Source organism: Sus scrofa, chromosome 1, assembly GCF_054392235.1.
Source record: "Sus scrofa isolate SSC_HxYL_T2T_F1_AM1 chromosome 1, Sscrofa_HxYL_maternal_Yorkshire_Landrace_v2.0, whole genome shotgun sequence".
NCBI classification, from domain to species: Eukaryota; Metazoa; Chordata; class Mammalia; order Artiodactyla; family Suidae; genus Sus; species Sus scrofa.
This window is the reverse complement of record NC_139383.1, coordinates 19,681,618-19,701,120: the sequence shown is the minus strand read 5'-3', so window position 1 is coordinate 19,701,120 and position 19,503 is coordinate 19,681,618. Positions and strand designations below refer to the sequence as shown.

Below are 19,503 nucleotides of genomic sequence, written 5' to 3'. Positions count from 1 at the left end.
CCAGCCTTGTTCTGATTTTGATGCTCTCACTGCCAGATACTGACTCCTATTATACTGCTTTGATTATACATCTACATGTTCTTAACCAACTTTACCTTCACAGGAATGTCCTCTTCCTGGCTGGCTTTCTCTGAGGTGAAGACATACGAGATTTCTTTGTGAGATGTGGTCTGGCGGCAGATGGCACATTTAATGGAGCTCCTGTGGGACCCCACGCTGTATTGTTCGATAATAATTGAAATGCATTCATTACAGAAACAGTGACCACAGGTTAGTACTGCCCACTGAAAAAGATAACAGAGAATACATCTCAGCGAGATGCCATCAAAGATGCTTCCAATCTATAAATATATTAAAAGAAAGAGTCATAATTCCATTTCTTAAATATTTCATGATATAAATATCTTTTAAAGTCATAAAATAGTAAGTTGTACTTTTAAACTATGTTTAGTCCAATCAGAATACGCTCTCATAGTCTTAAGTTCTGCTCACCTTAACAAGAGCAGTATAGTCAGTCAATGATTATTATTTCGTAGGATGTTGTTCTTACTTCAGTAGTTAGGAAAAATGCAAATTACTCCTTAGCCCTATAGCAGCAGATGTAATAGAGGGACTGCCTACATCAGCAATTGGGAAAGTGGCTATGTTTACCACTATACCACTGACGCACACACTACAACATCAACCTAAAGATAGTATCATATACAATATAGTCTACATAGCTTATTGAGTAGATTTGCATTTCTACATGTTAAAGCATTTCTTATACAGAAAATTAGATGAAAATGTTAAAGACAATAAAATTTTTGAGATGATCTAGCTGTACAAATCTCATCAAAACTAAAAGCAAAGAAGAAACTACATACACCATAAAGTTTTTCCATTTTTACAGTTTTTTATCAAAACATTTTCATCATTGATTTTTATCAGAAATCACCAGTATCTGGATATTATCATTCTTCTGCTCAGTTTCCAATGTAACATCTAACATTATAAGTTCTATTATCAATAAAATGTCCTTTAAAATTTCATTTCCTTTAATGATGGAAACTAAAAGGTTTGTTCTTTGTGATTACTGCCGGTCAGAATATGGAACTTATAATTTAATCTTTTGATCTCAATACCACAGAAAAAAAATTGCTTAGGACACTTTTATTTGTTTAGTAGTAACAGACTTACCTTTCAAATTTTAAAAAGCACTAAATATTCTGATATTATATATATTCATTTATCATACAAAGCACAAACTTGTATAGTGTCATAAGTCACAGTTGGTAAAATAAAAATAATCTCACTGAGGAGAACTAATACAATCCATTAAGTTTATAGACATCTGTATACTAATACTCACAAAAATGTACTTAATTGATATAACATTCTTCTAGAAATCACATATAAATTCGCTTAGAATTACTGTTATTTGTGTCTTAAAGCCTGGGACTATTAGATATAAGTAATGTTAAGTAAGAACTATGTTACTATACCTTGTAACACCGTAAGTAAATCTGTGTATGCTGTATTATATTTCTGCACAATAACCAAATAACCATGTTAAACTGATAGAGTCAAATGATTGGAAACAATACTTAAAAGTATTCATCTTTAATGAAAAAGATGGGATTATTCTAGAAATACATTTTCACCTATCACTTACGGAAAAACTTTGCTCAAACATACTTGGCACTAAACATGTCAGTTAACTTTTGGCCCTTTTATGTAAAGTTGTTGAGAGAGAGAGAGAGCGAGAGAGAGAGAGCGAGAGGGAGACTGTGTGCAAAAGTCCTTGAAAACTGCAAAGTGTTTTATAAATTCATTTGGTATTTTATAATTGCACCTGTTTGCCTAGCTGCCGAGCACAGATTGGACAAGGTTCTGGATTGACACCTCCTGATGTTTTGTCTTGAGACTATGCAAAAAAAAAGAATTTAAAACATAGATTAGTTTTTTATTTAAAACAATACATGTTTTACAACTCATTTATAAAAGTAAATGCTGGCAACTGCAATTAAAATAATCTAATAATTGAGATGACCTAATAATTTATATATTACCTAACACTATCATTCCTGGGATTTACAAATAACATTTATTCAAGTAACTGCTTATTAATATTGGCTTCTTCTCAGTATGCTTTTTTCCAATCTAAGGCAAGCAAATAACTACAAAGCAGAAATAGTACTGATCTGAGATCTATCTATGCTTGAAAATTATGTAAAAGTAACAATGATAGGTTTTTAGAATCTCTTTAAAATTATTTCAAAAACTGAAAGAGCTTCAAAAAAGTCACCAAATGAACAGGTTTTAAAACTGAGGAAAACATAAAGATGAAAGTAGATCAAACTCATAAATTACTAAAGTTTTTAAATCTGTGGTTTCACTAACCATACATTTAAACACTAAAAAAAAAAGTTCAATTACCTTTTGACTTTTATAAGCAGTAAAAGTAGAAAAATTGTTAAACTGCACATGGATTCAGTAACTACTGGTTAAAACAATTCCATTAACTATAATGTAGATATGCAAGCATTAAAAAAAATTGATCTGAATTATTCCTTTCCTCTGTTAATTATTGATTTGTTTGAGGTAAGATATAACAAACCACCTAAAACCAACTGTAGTCTACTGTTTTCATTCATTTGCCCTATCCAAAAATCTACTGTGATATGCTGTTCTAATAAGTTACCCTGTCAACTGCCATTTATTCTTGCAAGAAAATGGAACAAATTTCATCAATGTCTAATATAATACTTTGCTCACAACTCAGAAAATGTGTTGAGAATTACATTAAATAATTCATTACCATGTCTTGTATTTAGCAGCTTTCCAGACACACTTCAGAGTTTCAAATAGCAAGTAAAAAAAAAAAAAAAAAAGAAAAAATCTATGTATGTATTAGTGGATGCATGTGTACATCTTATATAAGGCAATCTTTGCCCAGAGGTATGTTGTAATACTTCCACTGTTTAAGACTCCAAACCACAGCCTGTTTGCATTGTGCTACACTATATATATATCACACTTTTTACACTGTCTGTTTAATGTTTTCTATAGATATCATCTTCTTTTATCATCTTTGTAGCTACTGCAGGCATAGCTAGTGTTCTGAATCATATCACTAATATAAATAAAAGAATAGTTTAAAAATCTGTATTGTTAATTAGGGGACTAAAAGATTAAATAGAAAGAGTTACTAAAGTGGTTTATTGATAATACAGTAGGAGAAAAAGTAGCATCTTTTAAAAACAATACCTTCTCCAAGTTAGTTAGGTAAAGAAGCTGTCCAAGTTTTTTCTGAAGCTGTGATGTAGCAACAGCTTTATCATTTAGTAGTTTTATACGATTCTGTTCTACCTAAAAAACAAAACAAAACAACTTCTTTATTCTAAGGTGGTAAATTATATTACCATCCACAACTGTTCCTTAATATTGTGCCCTATTTTAAGAAAACACATTTACATGTGAAAACTCAAATCTGCAAAATGGACATTAGATAATATATTTCAAAGATATATATTTTCTGTTTTATAGGAGACAAAATTCAGTGTAGAATTCTTTTAATAGGAAGCTTCCCTTTATACCTGAAGTAGGATAAAAATCAGCCAAAGGCTATTTGTATATAATTTTTCAGAAGTACATTCATGGGATAAAGAAAAATAAAGTGATATGCTATTTTGGCTAGAGTCATTTTAAGAAATCTGGAGGAGAATCTCCCTGCTCCCCTTTGCTCTGTGGCCCTCCTCAGGAGAATACAGTAAACAGAAAGAAGTATAAAAGTAAGAGGAATTTGTTTTCCCAGAAAAAACTTAGTGAGAATTCTATTTTAAAAATTAGGTGCAATAGTATATAATGAATATTTCTAAGTTTTTCTAAGTTACAGTCTATAAGCTTTATACAAAAAAAAATTTAAAAGACTAAAGGAATAAAAACAAATAATATAAGGAAATATATATATATATATATATATTTTTTTTTTTTTGGTCTTTTTGCCATTTCTTGGGCCGCTCCCATGGCACATGGAGGTTCCCAGGCTAGGAGTCGAATCAGAGCTGTAGCCGCCGGCCTACGCCAGAGCCACAGCAATGCGGGATCCGAGCTGCGTCTGTGACTTACACCACAGCTCACGGCAACGTCGGATACTTAACCCACTGAGCAAGGCCAGGGATCGAACCCGCAACCTCATAGTTCCTAGTCGGATTCGTTAACCACTGAGCCATGACGGGAACTCCATAAGGAAATATTTTTAATATGAAGAAAAAAGGTTGGTAGAGTTATTTCTTAATCCTGAGATACCAGGAGGGTTTTATCAGAAGACATCAATATCTGTTCATCAGTAGCAAAGGGAAACACTACAAAATAAGTCTGGTCACTCTTAGGGAAGATCTTTCCAGTTCTGAAAAAGCTGAGGTAATAGGACGTATGTCTAAAAATTGACCAAAAATATCTTTAGGTTTTAGGACACAGAAGGTGCTCAAGAATAGATGAATGTGCAATATGGAGATAAACAAATGTGCAAATGCACCAAAAGAGTTAATGCTAAGCATGTATTAGGCATGAAACTGCTTATCTTTTACTTATAAAAACAAATGACCTCATATGGCTCAAACTAAGAGTAGATATGAAATACTTGCTTATTGGGGTCATCACTGCCCTCTTTCTCTTCTGTGGATCTTGGGATTTTTGTGGCATCTATTTGCTGTGCTCTTTTCTGTGGTTCACTTGCAAATTACCTCATGTGGTTCAATGATATGAAGAACCGGTGGATTGGGCTTTGGCTCCCTGGGATCGCGTACTCTTAGTCGTTCTGTAGCCATTGCAAGTTCATCAACAGCAGACACACGATTCCTCAGAGCCATCCAATATTCATGAAGCAACTGGAGGAACAGAAAGGAAAGAGGCAGTGGTAATGCATGTAATTAAAACTGGCTAAACCACCAAGATGTGTCTTGGTCAAGAGTCTTCACTGAGGTCTTAAGTCATATACAGTTTTTTTCATTAATGGTCTAAGGTTCAAGCAATTCTTGGGCCATTTTTTGGAATGCGGAAGTGTGGCTGAATAATCTCCACATGATGCTACAGTGGATTGCCTCTTCAGAATCTTAGGAACAGCATACCTCAAGATTTCTTGGTTAGGACCAAAGATCATTATAGATCAATACTAGACTGGTGAACTCTCTGCTTTATTTTTTAAAGAAATATTTTTATTATAAAGTATTTTACATATTCAAAATAATATGTATATATGATAATGAGAATACCAAAATACACAACCGAGTACATATCATCCAATTTAAGAGAATAATACCAACTCCTGTGTTCTTTCTCAACTGCATCACTCTCTTTCCTTATACAGTCTTCCTTCAGCCCCTAATAATGCAGTAACTACTATTCTGAACTGGACTTATTATTCCATACTTTTCACTGGGGTTATATGAATCCACACCTACTTAATAATGTTATTTTATGTTTCTGAAATTTATTAAAATGGTATGAATCTATATAAATTTTTTTTTTTTTGGTCTTTTTAGGGCCGCACCCACAGCACATGGAGGTTCCCAGGCTCGGGGTCTAATCAGAGCCATAGCCACTGGCCTACTCACAGCCACAGCACACCAGATCCTTAACCCACTGAGAGAGGTCAGGGATCGAACCTGCAACCTCATGGTTCCTAGCCAGATTCGTTAACAACTGAGCCACGAAAGGAACTTCTATATGTATAAAATTTTTAATAGGCTTTCTTCATTATGAAGAAAACATATTGCTCTGAGTTAGCAATTGATATGAGTAGCAGTAGCTCATTCATTTATACTGCTGTAAAAGGGTTTAGTCTGCAACAGTATAGACAAAAAATGCACAAAGATCTGGGTGAACTGAATGATAAGCATTCCTGTGACACAGAGCATGAGGCTAAACTGAACTCAAGGAAAGAATGCAGGGGCAAGAGAACACGGTATAAAGTACTGTCTACTTCCATGACTTGCTGTAATTGTGTCAATGTGCTTCTGCTTTTAGAATAGCAATGTGAAAAGAAAAGAATTATTATGAACCATGACTTTGATTCTATAGAAGTATCATCCCTCAATTTATCAAATATATGAATATTATAGACAGTATAGCTTCTCTTTCTCGACAGAAAGAAATTTTTATCCTGCTTTAAAAGGCAACAACTTTAGATGAAAAAACTAAAAAATATCAAGTGGAATTATAACATTATAAATAAAAACCCACTTCTTTCATTCCCTCACCCATCTCACTTGCAAAGTATGATAAGAGATTAAAAAATCCACATATAGAAAGTAATTAAAAATTAATGAATTCTGGAATCTCGTCTCAAGTAGAGTTATAATATGATGAGACTATTAAAGTATAAATGTGAAGGGTCCCTTTGGGCATTGTTAATTGCAATGGTTTCCAGTCTTGTATGTCGAAAAACGTTTGCTTTGTTCTCTAATCACCACAGTTGTTGATGTTTGGTTGTTATTCACAGAGCAAAAGCGAATCAAAGCAAAAAATAAAACCATATTCTAATTTCACAGAATAGCAGTGTGAGAACAAGCTAACACTAAAATTATACACTTTCATAGCTAAATAAAGTGTTTTATGTAAATTTCATTTTAATAATGATTTTCTTTTGGTAATTTAATAAATAGACATTCCTTACAGTATTACTATATCTATTACTCATCACTACAATTGCTACATTTTAGGGAAAGATAAATTCCAACACTTCAAGTCTCTAAAGCAGATTTTCAGAAACTGAAGAGAGCAAAAGGAACATAGTAATTAATGTAAGGTGAATTTTTAATACTGGAAGGAAGTTTTAAAATACCTTATATTCCTTCTTCCAAGCTTCAAAGAGATCCATTGAAGTACTTCCTTCATCAATGAATTCAATATCAAATCTATGTGACTTTGCAAATGACAGCAGAGCTTTCATGGACCGCTCTGTCTCACTTACTGCCCACAGGCCGCGACTAGTGGTAGGTATTCGATCATCCACCAGCCCTTCTTCATCTTCTATCATCTCCTCAAATATTGCTGTCTGGCCTTTGACTCTGAAGACGTTTGAGAACAAAGCAACAATAACTGGCTGTGGGTAACAAGTATTATAAAATCCTATCGGCAGAGCTAGTAGGAAAGCAAGGTCAAAAAAATTCCATCAAATTTCAATGTCATGTCTCTAAGATTGTACTTGCAAGTCTTTCTAGCATAATAAAAAATGGCTATAAATTCCAGGCTAATATCTTCCTCTGGGAATTAAAATATTATAAAACACAAATTACCACTACTATCATCTATGCAAGAAAAAACAAAACAATAACCACAAGATAACCTAAACATTCACTATCAATTTCTTTTTTTTTCCTGAGGCAATCAGAATTTAGCTTTTTCTCAATTTCTGTGTTAGTAAAAAAGGGATAATTTTGCTAATACCACAGTTATATGTACTAAGTAGCTTAATTCCTAACATAAGGATGAAAACTTCAAATTTGTGTTGGAAAAAGTGTGTTAATAATGAGAGCTAACACTTTATAGACTACCTACCATGTATCAAACATTATGCTAAACAGTGCTGTGCATTTTCTTATTCAATATTCACAAAAAGCTCATTGAGGTAAGTGTCATTACTGTCTTTATTTTACAAATGAGGATACCGAGGCTTAGAGAAGTAACTTGCCCACAATAATGGGAGGGATTTGAGTCCAAAGACTTAAGCGTCTGTGTTCTCCCTATATTCCTCATTACTACATTACTCACTTCTACATGACATGAGCATTTGGTGGTAACCTCTGCATGTGAAACTGAGAATGCTAAGTGATTAAATGCTAAAATTTGCTAAACTGATTTAGTAAGAAAAAAAAAAAAAAGAAATGTTATTGTGAGTAAAAGATAGTCCCATAAATTAAAACACCAAGTCTTATAAAATGTTTCATTTTCCTGATGGGAAATAATCAGAGAACTTACGTGTGAGAAAACAGCTTTGATTCGTACTCTGTGAACAATTCATCAGCCTTACAAAAGACACAGCTGGAAAAGAAGAAATTATCAGAGAAATATTCAAAAACATAACCAGCAATCAGGTAACATCTAAAAGAGACTTAATATTTTATACTTCACATTTTCTCTACAATAGGTATGCCATTACATGGTCTTTAGTAGGTGGTCCTAGAGAAATTGTTTTTAAAATTAGATTAATAATGTATCTCTACTTCTGTCTGAATTCAAATGAAAAAAGTTTTATTGTGGAAGCCATTGCTTTTTCTCTCAGAAGAAATCCAGCTCAACAGAAGGATGCCATTTCATGATAAGATTTCTCCCACTACCTACCAGTTGAGAGGAAGTCTGGCTGGTCGGAGATGGCAGATTGTTGCAGATTCAATAACATGACGAGATGGAGGTCCCTCCAGATTTTTTACAGCCTCTCTTACTTGCTTCTGGAACTTACTTAGCTCTTCCATTTGTGTTGTAAGTAAGAACTGAAGACCTCTGCAGTCATGGAACCTGATTTCCATCACCAGCACCACAAAACAAAGAAAGAAAATAGTAGGTCAGTTTCCTAAAGATTAAGAAAGTGGCTGGCAAGGCATTGAACAAACTGTGCAACGTTTCACCTAGTCACATCTGAGGGAGTTTACCTTAGGAGTGTATTCAGTTGGTATCTACTATAAAGCAAGGGATAACAACACTGGATTGTCTACTACAAAAGGTAACAAAAAAGCCTACTAGTTTCTGCCCTTGGAACTGAGAAACGGTATGCGAAACCTATCTCTGTCTCCGCCGTTTCTGAAAGATCAGGATTGCCACATTCTTTCCTTCTAATGCTGACTGACCACAGACGGCTCTCCTGACATCCATGTTCTATGTGGAGGGGTGACTGCCAGATGAAAAGAAAAGAGAAAATTGAGAAGAAAAGGAGCCAATGGCGTTCCCGTCATGACTCAATGGTTAATGAATCTGACCAGCATCCATGAAGATGCAGATTCAATCCCTGGCCTTGCTCGTTGGGTTAAGGAACCAGCATTGCTATGAGCTGTGGTGTAGGTCGCAGACGTGGCTCAGATCCTGTGTTGCTGTGGCTGTGGTGTAAGTCAGCAGCTACAGCTCTGATTCAACACCTAGAGTGGGACCCTCCACAGGCCGCAGGTGTGGCCTTAAAAGGAAAAAACGAAAAAAGAAAAGGAGCCAAGAGTTATATTCTATATTACAAGGGAATTATATATACATATATGTATTTTATTAAGCATTTATTAAATGCCAGGCACTTTGCCAAGCATTTCTGCACAGCCTCAATAGATTCCATTGTGCCCACACACTGTAGGTGAAGTTGAATGAATTAAAGTAATTTCGTTAAAGTTACAAAGTTATTAGGCGGCAGAGTGAGAAGTCAAACCCAAACACAATGCTCTTAACCATTTTGATAAATTGTAAATGAAATGGGCCAAGAAAAAAAAATTGTGGATGTGTGTATGTGGATTTATGAAAGGAAAAGGAAGCCTGGAATAATAAGAAATTTAAAAAATGGAAAATATGCAGAAGACTTGCTTGCTTTTTAAGAGTACATCCTTCTTTTCCCTAAAATGCCATACACCACTCTCTCCAAATTGTTCAAAAGAGCCTGCTCTCCTTTCTAAAAGCCTTCCCCAATATTTCACAATACTAATCTGCTGCTTTCTGTCCATGAAGTTTATTTATGGTTCTTGTCTTCTCATTAAGCTGACTTTTAGAGGGATTACATCTTTTAAGAAAAACCTATGTAATAGACACAGAGTAGCTGCTTAGTAATTTCTAAAAAAATTGACAGATATACTGAAACAAAATTAGGTTAGATGTCAATACTTCTCAAATCTTTTTAATTGTAACTTATTAGAAATTTAGATTGCTTTTCAAAAATTAAATTTTGAGACAATGGGAAGAAGTGGTTTTTGGAAAAAAATCTCTCCAGTAACTCATATCTGAGCATATGAGAAGGGGCTGAATAATATTATCATGGATTAGCATTTAACAAATCTTAATGATGTCTCTATTGCAGGTCTTTTAAATGAAACAGAAGAAAACAATAATATATAACTCAAACATCACTCTGAATGGTAGATACTATTTTAAGTAAGTACTTCATAAATATTAATTTACTAATCCTCACAAAAATGCTGTGTGGTATTACAGACAAGAAATTAAGGCACAGAGAGATTATAACTTTCCCAAGGTCATAAACTAATAAGTGACAGAGTTGAGATATGAACACAGGAAGTCTGGCTTGAGAACCTGCCTATACTCTTAATCATGAAGCTACATAGCCTTTTCCAAGAATCATTAATAAGCAAATAGAAGTAGTTTGGGTTTTGAGATCTCAGTCTCATTAAAAAACAGAATAGCAATGTTAAGCTCATCTCTGAATATATATAATATAAAAATATTAACTTTAAAAATGTTTTATTACTTTCTCTTTATGTCTAATGTTTTTTTAAAATCATGATTGTGTTATGTTCTATGTTTTTTATTGGTCCTTTACAGCTCTGGGACTTCAAAACATTTAATAGGGGATATGTTCTAATATGAGGATTTACAACTTTTAAAAATAGTTTCTGTATGATTTAAGAAAAAAAATTCAAGATATCTTATGCATTTTTTTTTTTTTTATCAGCTGATTCCACAATGCTGGCAGAATACGTTGGGAAATAGCTTTGAAACTGGATAAAACGAATCATGACGTAAATGACAACTTATGCTGGAACAGTGATTCTTGTGCTTAACGGGGAAAAAGGGAAATGTACTCAAAAGCATAATGTACTGCATATATTTCAGAAATGAGAAGCCCATCGGATTCTGTATGGTGAAAAAGATACAGTATAAGGTACATCCAAGTTGATAAGGACACAAGAAAAATGCAGTATTCTTTCTTTAGGGTGTTAGTAGACACTTGGAAAAGTTTTTAGAAGAGCAAGTGAAAACATTTTAAAACATTTCAAAGAGGAGTTCCTATCGTGGCTCAGCAGAAATGAATCTGACTGATATCCTTGAGGACAGTTTTGATCCCTGGCCTCGCTCAGTGGGTTAAGGATCTAATATTGTTGTGAACTGTGGTGTAGGTTGCAGATGCAGCTCAGATCTGGTGTTGCTGAAGCTTTGGTGTAGGCCAGCAGCTACAGCTCCGATTCAACCCCTAGCCTGGGAACTTCCATATGCCACGGGTGCGGCCCTAAAAATATAAAACGAATGAAAAAACCAAAAACCAAAAAAAACCAAACAAACAAAAAACCAAAGATATTTCCACACTGAATTTTTCACTGAAAACCAACTTTAACCCCAAGGCTGACTTGATACTGGAATGTGATCCAATAAAGATCCTTTCTCTTTTCCCCTACCCACAATCAACAGTTCTGCCAAAATACCTAATTCCCCCACACCCAATTCCTTTGGGTTAAACCACTGAAGGTACTTTTGATAAAGAGTAAATTTGTTTCTTAATAAGAATGATTCATTGTTTATACCTCAAGTCCAACTTACCAGAGAATGGGGAGCATTGATGAGAAGATGGGGAAGACAAAGCAGACAGCTCGACAATATAAAACCTGGGCCACTGTGGCGCTATGAACTTAGCTCTCAGCAAGTGAATCACACAGGGAAATATGAATGCCTTACCCCAAGGCCAAAATTCTCCGAAACAAAGTCTATTTCAAAAATTTGCTTTAAGGTGGCTTTAAGCAATTTTGTCCAACAAACATACAAAGAAAATGCTTTAAGTAGATTATAAGGAATACAAAAAAAAAAAAAAAGCACTAAAAAGAGAACACTTTAAAGTGACTAATATATCAAAAAAAAGGTTTCCCTTTTAGACTTACACTTATGTTTTGGTTTGAAATAGACTCTTAATGATATGTAAGATCCAGATGTTTGTAACTATATGTTCTGATATTTAATTGTAACTTTTAATATCAAGCCATCTGAATATTTGGGGTGATTACTCATATAATTATTCTAATTTGTAATATTTTCTTACTTCTCTGACATAGAAAGCTTGCCAGTTTGTTGCTTGTAGTTGCTGGTTATTTCATTTCGCACTCTTTGAACAAGCTCCTCTTCAATACCAAATTCTATTGCTCTGTGGATCACATTCAGCCACCAAGGAGAATTAGAATAAATCTGTAAACAGACAACAACTAATCAATTAATTTTTTTTAGTACTCACTGTGTTTCTATCACTAGAAAGCGTTCTGTGAAAAATCCGAAGGAAGCAATAAACGCCATTCTCAAGGGAATTACAATAGTGGGGAGAAAAAGTATACATACTCCATACACAATGGATGAGTATAACTTTTGCATATATAATTAAAGAGAACACTTATTTCCTAACTACTCTGGATGAGTGAAAATTTGTTGAATGTACCTGTATAATAAAGCTGTGCTAAAAATACTATACCAAAATGAAAATTCAGTACTCGTTCTACCTATATGAAAAGGTAACAGGTTTCTTTCTCAGAATAATAAAAAAAGACATTATGCTTATCTTCAACTAATCGAACCAGATTCTACTCAATGAATAATCTATAATAACTAGTAAAATCAAATGCCTAAATACTAAATAACTAATGACTCAGGAAGAATAAAATGGGGAATAACTAGTAAAAATTGGAAACTAAAACACAGTGTACCTTGCATAGCCTCCTCTTTAGACTTGCTACTGATTTCATGAAAGATATTTTAGAAATGACAAGTGGCACGTATTCCGTAAGAAAAATACCTGTGGCTCTAATAAAGTTTTGACATCTTAAAAGAAGAGATTTTAGAAACATATATCTAAGATCAAAAGTAGGTTATGGAAGTCTCTACTTTCTTCAAAAGACAACTTTTTAGGAGGAAGCCCATTATAGCTTAAAAGAAACAAGAGAATAACTTTAAAAATGGGTGATTTATCTATGCATCTGTTCATTTAATCAATAAACACCATTAACAGCAAATAAACTTTTATTGTGGCCCAGGTACCATATTAGGTGCTAAGAATTCTGGGATGAATAAGAAAGTTCAAGTTTCTCCCCAGAACAGAACAAAAACCAAAATGCTACATGGAGACAAGTTCAAGTAAGGAAAGTTACACTGTGGCCATACCTTTCTCTGGAGATCACGTATGGTCTGCTGCACAGGCAGCAAAGCTTGCTGTGCTTCAGCAACCTCTGTATTGCACTTGCTCATATAATGCTCTCGCAGTTGTTTGGCCTGTGTTGAAATAGGAAACAAGTATAAACTTTCACTCTAGGTCTAAAAAATAATTTAGTAAGATGAGCTTGTTTTATTTATTTAAAGCCTCAATTTGATTTAAGCATAAAACTCTACAAGTGTACTGGAGAGAACATTAAAGCCATGCTAGAAATTCCAAAGATGTATATTGAAGACACTTTACTGTAAGTCACCCTCACTTAACATTTATCGGCGAAGTCATACAATCTAATAAATTCTAAGAATTTGCTCCCCAAATTTCTAATTTCCATTTTTTTAATTAAAAAAAGAGAGGAGAAGAGCAGTAATGTTTCAAACTATGAGGCAAAGCAAGGGTAACTTTCAGAATTTCTTATCTGATTCAGTTATTGTAACTTCCTGGAATTACTCTGGTTTAGAAAAAATACAGGAGAATACACATTAACACAGATTTTATAGACTGAATTCTGTTTCCCCAAAATCTATATGATGAAGCCCTAGCCCCCAGTGTGACTGTATTTGGAGACAGGGTCTTAAGAAAGCAATTAAATGAGTAAATGTAGTTAAATGATGAGGGGAGAGCCCTAACTCAATTATGCCTGGTGTCCTTAAAAGGAAAGACACCAGGGATACAAGCACACAGAGAAAAGGCCATGTGAGGAGACAGTGAGAAGGCAGCCACCTATCTGTAAGCCAAGGAGAGACTTCTCAGGAGGAACCAATCCTGATACCTCCTAGACTGCCAGCCTCCAAAACTGTGAGAAGTAAATTTTTTAAAATTAAAAATAGTTAAATTCAATTTATTTAAACCAAAAAACCCCCAACAGTTTACCCATTTCTCCCACTCCTAACCCCTACATCTTAAAACTACCAATGTGGTCTCTTGTCTATGAGCATGGTTTTCCTTTCTTTCTTTTCTTCCTCCCTTCCTACTTTCTTTCGCCTCCCTCCCTCCCTTTCTCTTTTTTTTTGATTCCACGCATAAGAGAAATCACACAGTATTTATCTTTCTCTGACTTATTTCACTTAGCACATAACACCCTCAAGGTCCATCCATGTTGTCACAAATGGCAAGGTTTCATTCCTTTTTGTGGATAAATAATGTTTCATGTATATGACATCTTCTTTATCCGTTCACATGTCAATGAACATTTAGGTTGTTTCCATATCTTAGCTATTATAATTGATGTTTCAATGAACACAGAGGTATATATATCTTTTCAAGTTAGTGTTTTAGTTTTCGTTGGATAACTATCCAGTAGTGGAGTTGCTGAACAACACTGTAACTCTAGTTTTAGATTTTGGAGGAAGCTTCATATTCTTTTCCATAGTGGCTACACCAATTTATATCTTCATCAACAGTACACAAGGGTTCCCTATTTCCTCATCCTCATTGACACTTTTTATGTCTTATCTTTTTGACAACAGCTACTCTAGTAGGTGTGAAGTGATATATCTCATTGCAGTTTTGATTTGCATTTCCCTGATAATTAGTGATACTGAACACCTTTTCATATACCTGACGGCTGTCTAAAGGTCTTTGGAAAAATGTCTATTCAGATCCTCTGCCTATTTTTTAACTTCCTGATGAGGCATTAACATCTAAACCCTCAATAAGGGGTTAATATTCAAAATATATAAATAGCTCATACAATTCAATATCAAATAAACAAACAACCCAACCGAAAAATGTGCAGAAGACTTGAGTAGACACTTTGCTAAAGAAGACATAGAGATGGCTAACAAGCACATGAAAAGATGCTTGGCATTTCTAATTATTAGAGAAATGCAAATCATACAAGATATTATCTCACACATGTCAGAATGGCTATCATCAAAAAGTCTACAAATGTTGGAGAAAATGTGAAGAAAAGGGAACCCTTGCATACCATTGGTGGGGATGTAAACTGGTGCAGCCACTAAGGAAAACAGTACAGATGTTCCTCAAACAATGAAATATAGAACACAGGATTCAGTAATTGCACTCCTGGTTATATAGCTGGAAAAAATCCTAAAACACTAGTTAGAAAAGATACATGCACCCCAATGTTCATAGCAGCACTATTTTCAATAGCCAAGACAAGGAAAAAACCAACTGCCAGTTAACAGGTAAATGGGTAAAGAAGATATGGTATATATTTATAATGAAATATTATTCGGCAGTCATAAACAAAGAATAAAATTCTGCCATTTGCAGAAACATGGATGGACCAAGAGAATATTATACCTAGTGAACAAGTCAGACAGAGAAAGACAATTTATATGATATCACTTATATGGAATCTAAAAAATAATACAAATAAATGTATATGCAAAACAGAAACAGACTCACAAATGTAGGAAAAAAACTTGTGGTTACCAAAGCAGAGAGGGGAGGGGGGAGGTTCAAATTAGGGTTAGGGACTTAACATATTCAAACTACTGTGTATACAACAGATAAGCAACAAGGATATATTATAGAGCAAACGGAATTATAGCCATTATCTTATAACAACTTAAAATGTAGTATAATTTTAAAAATATGGAATCACTATGCTATATGTCTGAAACTAATATAATATTGTAAATAAACTATACTTCAATTAAAAAAAAGAGACTGTCCTTTCCCTATTGTATAATCGTGGTTCCCCTTTTTTAAATTAATTGACCACGTATGGGTGGGTTTACTTCTAGGCTCTCTCTGTTCTGATCCACTGATCTATGTGCCTGCTTTTATGTCAACACTATACAGTTTAGTTTTTGTTTTGTTTTGTTTTGTTTTTTTCTTTTCTAGGGTCACACCTGTGCCATATGGAGGCTCCCAGGCTAGGGAGGTAATAAGAGCTGTAGCCGCTGGCCTACGTCAGAGTCACAGCAATGCCAGATCCAAGACGCATCTGCAACCTACACCACAGCTCACAGCAATGCTGGATCTTTAACCCTCTGAGTGAGGCCAGGGATTGAACTTGCAACCTCATGGTTCCTAGTCGGATTCGTTAACCACTGAGCCATGACGGGAACTCCAACACCATACTGTTTTAACTGCTATAGTTTTACAATATGGTTTTAAACCAGGGCATGATGCTTGTACCTTTGTTCTTCTTTCTCAAGATTGCTTTGGTTATTCATGGTCTTTTCTGGTTTCACACAAATTTTTGGATTGCTTTTTCTATTTCCGTGAAAAATACTATTGGGGATTTTGACAGGGATTGCACTGAACCTGGATTTTGCTTTGGTAGCATGGGAATTTTAACAATAATAATTCTTCCAGATCACCATGAGTGTGATAAATAAAATTTATGTTCTTTAAGCCACCTGGTCTGTGGTATTTTTGTTATGGCAGCCCTAGAAGATTAATATAACAAGGATTTAAAATTTGTTTCCTTTTCAACTTTTCAAGACCAAAAGCATCATATTATTTGCAAGTATTAGAAGTAATGATTTTTTTTTTTTTCTTTTTTGGGCCACACTACAGCATTTGGAAATTCCTGGGCTAGGGGCTGAACTGGAGCTGCACCTGGATTTCAGCCTACTCCATAGCCACAGCAATGCCGTATCTGAGCTACATCCATTACGTTGCAGCTTGCAGTCACACCAAATTCTTAACTCACTGAGCAAGGCCAAGGATCAAACCTGCATCCTCATGGATACTCTATTGGGTTCTTAACCCACTAAGCCATGATGGAAACTCTAGTACTGAAAAATTTTATTGTTACAATCCATTAGGAAACTTAGGAAAATTCTTCACTTTCATCCATTTTACTGAAATACTTAACTGAACTTTTGGAACTATTTTACGAATGAATAGAGGGGATCAGAGGCAGCATGGGATAGTGGGAGGAAAAGTGGAAAGACTGCTAAGCTGGAAATTCCAATGCTTCCAGTGAGTAGTGGGTAGAGCCATATGAAATTGCCAACACTAAACCATTTTTGACTTACCAATAATGGCAATTTCATTAGGTCAACCAAATAGATACATCTCTTTCAACTAGGCATTTCACTTCTCTAGGCTTCAGTTACTTCATTTGCAAAAGGAGGTGGGTTGAATTAGATTTCTCGGATCTTATCCACTTTGAAATACTGTGGCTTCAAATACCATGAGCATTAGGCAAAGTAATAAAGTCTCCTTGGGAATACATCTACAATAGTATGAACCCTCCTCCTCATGATGCACTTTCCCCCTTCCTGTCTCAACCTTCCATTTTTATTAAAATCCCAGCTATAACTAATTGGTCATTAGTGCTGTCTGCTACTAGGACTGCTTCCCAGAGAGCTTCTTGTCATTGAAGACATTTAAACAGAGTGACTGAATATACATAAGGATTAGATGCTTGGGAATAAAATTTCACTTGAAAATTTCCAACACTTAGACTGCTCTCTAGCATTAAGAATGGGCTTGGAGGAATTCCCGTTGTGGTGCAGTGGTTAACGAATCCAACTAGGAACCATGAGGTTGTGGGTTCGGTCCCTGCCCTTGCTCAGTGGGTTAACGATCTGGCGTTGCCGTGAGCTGTGGTGTAGGTTGCAGACGCGGCTCGGATCCCGCGTTGCTGGGGCTCTGGCGTAGGCCGGTGGCTACAGCTCCGATTCAACCCCTAGCCTGGGAACCTCCATATGCCACGGGAGCGGCCCAAGAAATAGCAACAACAACAACAACAAAAGACAAAAGACAAAAGACAAAAAAAAGAAAAAAAGAAAAAAAAGAATGGGCTTGGAGTTCCTGTCGTGGCGTGGCAGAAATGAATCCAACTAGGAACCATGAAGTTGTGGGTTCGATCCCTGGCCTTGCTCAATGGGTTAAGGATCCGGCGTTGCCATAGCTGTGGCATAGGCTGGCAGCAACAGCTCTGATTAGACCCCTAGTCTGGGAACCTTATATACCAGGTGCGGCCCTAAAAAAGACCAAAAAAAAAAAAAAAAGAATGGGCTGTATATAATTATATAATATCATTGTTTATCCTATTGATTCAAATAAAAGCTCTGTTTATAGGTTCCAACATATAACAACATATCATACATAACCACTACTCTTGCTTTCAGGTTTGCCATCTCTCTTAGATCTTTAATAAGGCAAAAATCCATGGGGAATTGGAATAACAGGCATATTAATAAGAATTTATAATATCACTCTTTCTCAATGAGAAGGAATATTCATTGCAGAGGGAACCTCTTTGAGAGGACATAAGAAATACCAGTGAAAATCTGAGTTTACTTATTGCCTTAAATAAGATGCAGAAATGTGAAGAAAGTACAAACCTTTTTATTTTTATTACATCTTTTGTCACAAGATCAACAATTGCCTCCTTTAAATTGCTGTTTATTTATATCCTACGCTGTTGAATAGCCAACAGCTATATCTACAATGAGCACTTGTCATATAGCTGTAAGCAGATCATCGGAAAAACAAAAGAGTATGGAGTCACAGTATTCTTTGCCACCCAAAGTCACCAGTTTGGAACATCAAAGAGCAGTTTGGAACATCAAAGGTGCAAGAAAACATGGTTACCTTCATATGTCCCAGGACCTATCATTTAGGTGGAGCATGCAGTCTTAAAAAAACTTCTATAGACTGAATGAAAAAAGTAATAATTACCTCTTCCTCAAGCCTGCCATCTCTCAGGGTAGGAGGTATCCCTGGGTGCTTGGCCATCAACAGTTCCATCAAGTTATGGGTAGCATGAAGCCTCTACAAACACACAAAAGGCAACAGTTATGACAGCCAATGCAGTGAACTGTACAGGGAAAATCTACTATTACTAAGGCATACAGAGCACTAATTCCACACTGAAGATGGAACCGCCAAATACTTTTCCTTTAAAACAATTTGAATATTAACTTTCTCAGAGAAAACCAGCTGAGTTTCATGGTAATTATGTTAATTCATAACGACACAAATTTTGAGATAAAAATATAGTCTCATGAAACATGTCTATGTATTTAACAGAGTAGGTAATATAGATAAATTTCTCTTATACATGCATTTGTCTCTATGGGGAAATATGAGTATGCCATGTAAATCTAGTAAAGCAGAAAGGCTGACCGCATAGACGTGATTTCTCTTCTCCTAGGAGACGAATCTGGATGAGCCTATCAATTATACTGTGATAAAAACAAGGATAATGAAATACCTAAGAAAACAGGATCTGGATCTGGATCTCTTGAACTTAAGCACTGAAAAGGGGAGGAACGGGAGGTGAAGATGGTGTAGAATAAAGAAGAAAACGCCATCTTAAATCTCTTTATTAAATATAAGACAGACATCCCACTGTTTGACGCTCCCTTTGGAGTCAAGGGTTATGAGAAAAAATAGAGTGAAATAGAGTCTGCCTAATTTGA

The 19,503-nt window shown here is 35.1% G+C and overlaps 1 protein-coding gene across 11 annotated transcripts in view; it reads right to left on the bottom strand.

Moving 5' to 3' along the window:
- Positions 1–19,503, bottom strand: part of SHPRH (SNF2 histone linker PHD RING helicase) — an 84,370-nt gene that overhangs the window by 23,979 nt on the left and 40,888 nt on the right. For all 11 annotated transcript variants that reach the window (XR_014845082.1, XR_014845081.1, XR_014845083.1 and 8 more), the window contains 10 exons: positions 18,761–18,853; positions 13,102–13,209; positions 11,996–12,138; positions 8,326–8,499; positions 7,963–8,025; positions 6,827–7,052; positions 4,728–4,871; positions 3,250–3,351; positions 1,835–1,906; positions 96–284 (listed from right to left, as the gene is read on the bottom strand). Coding sequence is in view for 8 of the 11 variants with exons in the window: in XM_013992508.3 (XP_013847962.1) it covers positions 96–284; positions 1,835–1,906; positions 3,250–3,351; positions 4,728–4,871; positions 6,827–7,052; positions 7,963–8,025; positions 8,326–8,499; positions 11,996–12,138; positions 13,102–13,209; positions 18,761–18,853 (1,314 nt within the window). In the remaining 3 variants the exon portion in view is untranslated. The remainder of the gene's footprint in view (positions 1–95; positions 285–1,834; positions 1,907–3,249; positions 3,352–4,727; positions 4,872–6,826; positions 7,053–7,962; positions 8,026–8,325; positions 8,500–11,995; positions 12,139–13,101; positions 13,210–18,760; positions 18,854–19,503) is intronic.